Below are 4,374 nucleotides of genomic sequence, written 5' to 3' on the forward strand. Positions count from 1 at the left end.
AATCAAAGGATGGGAGACCTTCCCTCAAATAACTGGGGTCAGCCTAGGGTCCCATTCAGCTCAGAAGAGCAAGAGAGCTATGCCACGCCTTCCTGCAGTACACAAGGCTGCGTTTTTAGGTTAATCAAGGATATTACAGTTACTTTCAATAGTTAATGAATAGCTTCTAAGTGCCTGCTTCATTTAATTGTCCAAAGGCCAGTTGGTCCCAGAGCATATAAAGCTGACAGCTGGCTAATGAGAGCATTCTCTCTGAGCAGGGGAAGCAGGGGAGTGGCAGGGTCAGGGAGCTGGGTTCCAAAGAAGCAGGGATGCAGAACAGAACCTGTCTAGTTCTCTGTGCCTTTGCCCTTCTGACGGGCTTCCTGATGATCTGCCTGGGGGCCTTCTTCATTTCCTCGGGCTCCCTGTTCAACTGCCAGGGGAACCTGATCCTGGCCTATTTGCTTCTGCCTCTGGGGTTTGTGATCCTTCTGAGTGGAATTTTCTGGAGCACCTACCACCAGGCCAGTGAAAGCAAAGGGGTGTTCAGCCGTGTGCTCAGACAGTACGGTGCTCAGGGGGCCCTGCCCCTGGCCACAGTGGACAGGTACGTGCTGAGAAGCCAGAGGACTGGGGAGCACTGAGGTGGGGCTGAGTTCCGGAAAAGGTCAATGACTTCTAATCCACTGGCGAGCAACTTACACGTCCCATGGGGCTATGTGTCTACAACTGAAGCTTTATTGTCAGGGAATGACTCTGGGATTAGACATTAGGAAGAATGGTGCTGCCTCTGGGGAAAACTATGAAGTAGAGGGAATTTATGCCAGAGAATAACCACCCTTCTCCCATCACCACTGAAAAACACACCAAAGCCAATTTAAGAGGCCAAACTCATTTTCTTTTGTTGTATCATGGGAGCTGTCCTTACAGGCAGGTGATGGTTAGTTATTCCTCATAACCTGGCTACCAGGTTGTAAGGAAAGCAAGTCCCAGACCAAACTCTGTCACGCAACAAATGAGCAAAGCAAGCATGAAATCAGCTATATAATCTCTCCGCGAGCTCAGTGAAGTCCCAGCTTTCTGTACTCTTAGGTGTTCTGATCACACATTGCATGAAAGATTTCCCTGAGACAAGGCACTCATATTCCAGAGGTGATAATTGGTTAACCTTACTACCTCCTACCCATTAGGATGGCTATTATCAAAAAAGCAGAAAACAACAAGGTTAGCAAGGATGTGGAAAAACTGGGAAACTTGTGCACTGCTGGTGGGAATGCAAAATAGTGCAGCTGCTCTGTGGCATGGAGGATCCTCAAAACATTAAATATAAAATTACCACTTGATCTAACAATTCCACTTCTGGGTATATAGACAAAATAATTGAAAGCAGGGACTTGAACAGATATTTGTACACCAGTGTTCACAGCAGCATTCTTCACAACAGCCAAACTGTGGAAACAACCCATATATCCATCAATGGATGAATGGATAAACAAAATGTGGTATGTACAAAAGATGGAATATTATTCATCCTTAAAAAGAAAGGAAATACTGATGCAGCTATAACATGAATGAACCTTGAAGACAATACGCTAAGTGAAATAGGCCAGAAATAAGCCCAAAAGACAAATATTATATGATTCCACTTACATGAGGTACCTAGAGCAGTCAGATTCATAGACAGAATGTACAGCAGTGGTTACCAGGTGCCAGGGGAGGAGGGAATGGAGAGTTACTACTGTTTAATGAGTACAGAGTTTCAGTCTGGAATGATGAAAAAGTTCTGAAGATGGATAATGGTGATGGCTGCAAAACGATGTGAATGTATTTAATATCATTGAACTGTACACTTAAAATTGCTAAAGTGGTAAATTTTATGTTATATGTACTTTACCACAATAAAAAACTTTCAGTTAACCTTATGGTAAGTATCGGACAACCAAAAATCTCCTAATTTCTGGCTGAACACGGAATCATTTAGGGATAAAACCTCAGGCATCATCCTTAAGGTACAGTCTGCAAGACTCCATAAATTCTTTTATTCTCTTCATCTAAGATATTGGGTCGGCCAAAAAGTTTGTCCAGGTTTTTCTGTAACATCTTATGGAAAACCCCGAACGAACTTTTTAGCCAAACAATATTTTAGCTACTCCATGTACCTTGAATATAAGTGATTTTTATCCATGACAGTTGATTTCTGACATGATTATGCTAATTAATAAGATACTAATTACAATGACCAAAACCCATTTCCAATGTTTATTATACTAACTGCAAGGTCTCTGGGTTTGATAAAAAATTAAAGATAACTGAAGTGATTGTAGAAGATGCTTCTAGAGTGATGGTTTTCTTTCTTTCTTTTATTTTGGTATAAATGTTAGATGATTGCCTCCAGAGTGTGAATTCCTGATAAGAATAACTGATTGCCTTTAGGATGTAGCTTAATTTACTAACACATGCATAATATTGCACTGTCTGTGCTGAAATACTTTAAACTATGGTATCACGACACCTCCCTTTTACTGCCTCTTTCTGCTGCATCTAATAGATGCCCAGCCCACTCAGAATGGCTAGCAAGTCAGTAAGTGGTTAAGTTACATTTCTCAGAAGGATTTGCATTCAAAATGGGTACCCAAAGGGGTCTGCAATGGTGGAATTCAGGACACTGGGAAAGCGAAGCAGTGTGGGGAGGCTGGGGGATGGGAGAAGTGGATGGGACATGGGGGCAGCCAGCAGTCATCCCGGAGCCTCTCAAATCGCTCCAGGGAACAGCTCAACTTTCTGTCTTCAATGCCTTTACACATGTGCCCCAGGGCACAGCCTTGGCTATTCTGAGTGAAGGCTGAGATATATACTGTACAGTAGATAGCTCCTTCAGCTCTTTGGTTTTGGGCCTGGTAACATTGGAATGGAGCTGTGGCTACAGATGGCAGTCCCTGTTCTGTTGTGGTTATGTACCACAAACACTCCCTGTAGGCACTGGAAGGACTCACTCTATAAATACACAACTAAATCAAGCTCACCCTCCCGCTTCTTCACCTCCACGCCACCCCCAATCCCATTCACGACGGAGAAGCCAGAGGATTTAGCAATTAGCAACACTGGGCAAGATTACCGATGAGTACATCAGCTCTGGCATGAACGGCTCCTTTAGCCATTGGCCTGTTGGCATGGAAAGGACCACGACTGAAATCTACATAAAGTTGTCAGTTGAAATAGTTTGAGAAATAAGTATGGCGGCGGGAGGAAGGGCGGCCCAGCTGATTGAAAGAGTGATAGGAAAGAGAGAAGCATCTGATATAGTTCCGGAATCTTCATGGAGCTGGTTTTCATTCACCATTTTGTTGGTTGTGAGGATCTGAGACAGTGAGTGCAATCGAGTAGAAGAGGATGTGTGTGAATCGGGACAAAAATGTGAATGAACTAAATAACTGGATAGAGAGATGCTCCAGTCAAGGCCCCCATGTCCCCTACCCCTGCTAAGGATCTCACACTGAAAGTCCCTGGTTCCAATGAGTAAGAGAGAGGGAATAGTCTGGAAAAAGATGAGTATAGAGGCACACGTCCAACGGCTGATAAAGAGGGTTTTGCTGGAAGAGCAGCACATTTTTAAAAAACTGGTGATGCCAGGGAAGAACATCTGTTTCCGAATCAATGTTTCTTAACAGTTTAACTTCACACGATGTGATTTGAGAGAGGCAGACATATGCCTCTTTGGCATGAACCGCTTAAATAACACATGTATGTTTGTGGCATTTTGTCCCCCAGGCCAGATTTTTACCCTCCTGCTTATGAAGAGAGTCTTGATGCTGAAAAGCAAGGCTGTCCTGCAGAGCAAGAGACCTCGGGTGTTCCTCCACCTCCGTATACAGAGATGGGCCTCGAACTTGAGGATGAAGGTGATGCCCACCCGGAGGCCCCACCATCCTATGACGAGTCTGTAGCGGACAGGGTGGAGGCAGCAACGCCACTGCAGGAAGCTGACAGGCAAAACCAAGAGTGCTGAAGCAGGGGAAGCTCTCCAGCCCTCATGACGCACCCTCATGGGATGCAGCTGCTAGTCATAAACCCAGGCAGGGACTGTGGGGGGAAAAGCCGCATCAGTGATCCCACATGGGAGTCTGCAGAGGGGATGCTGCGTGTGACAGCAATGCAATTCCGCACACGTGCTTGGCCTGCAAGGGCAGAGCGGAGCCCTGGAAGGGTGTGGTCGGCACCAGGCAAACGTTTCAAAGGATCTCAACCCAGGTGAACTTTTGGGCTGCAAAAGTGCTGTGAGAGCTCTGCTCCACGGAGAGCTTTTCTGCTCTCTCAACTCCTCTCCCATCACCTAGACCCCCAAAAGGGAGGAATAGATGCTGCTTGGACACCACGTACCTTCATGTACTGCAT

General features: G+C 45.4%; 1 protein-coding gene across 1 annotated transcript; it reads left to right on the forward strand.

Moving 5' to 3' along the window:
* Window positions 1–237: 237 nt before the first annotated feature.
* TMEM252 (transmembrane protein 252) lies at window positions 238–3,988 on the forward strand (the record flags this gene model as incomplete). The annotated part of the gene is made up of 2 exons (XM_082842402.1): window positions 238–589; window positions 3,751–3,988. Exons 1-2 carry the CDS (start codon window positions 312–314, stop codon window positions 3,986–3,988), a joined length of 516 nt encoding a protein of 171 aa, XP_082698528.1. The 5' UTR covers window positions 238–311.
* Window positions 3,989–4,374: the final 386 nt, after the last annotated feature.

This window comes from Leucopleurus acutus (genome assembly GCF_964270905.1).
Source record: "Leucopleurus acutus genome assembly, chromosome: 7".
Classification (NCBI taxonomy): domain Eukaryota; kingdom Metazoa; phylum Chordata; class Mammalia; order Artiodactyla; family Delphinidae; genus Leucopleurus; species Leucopleurus acutus.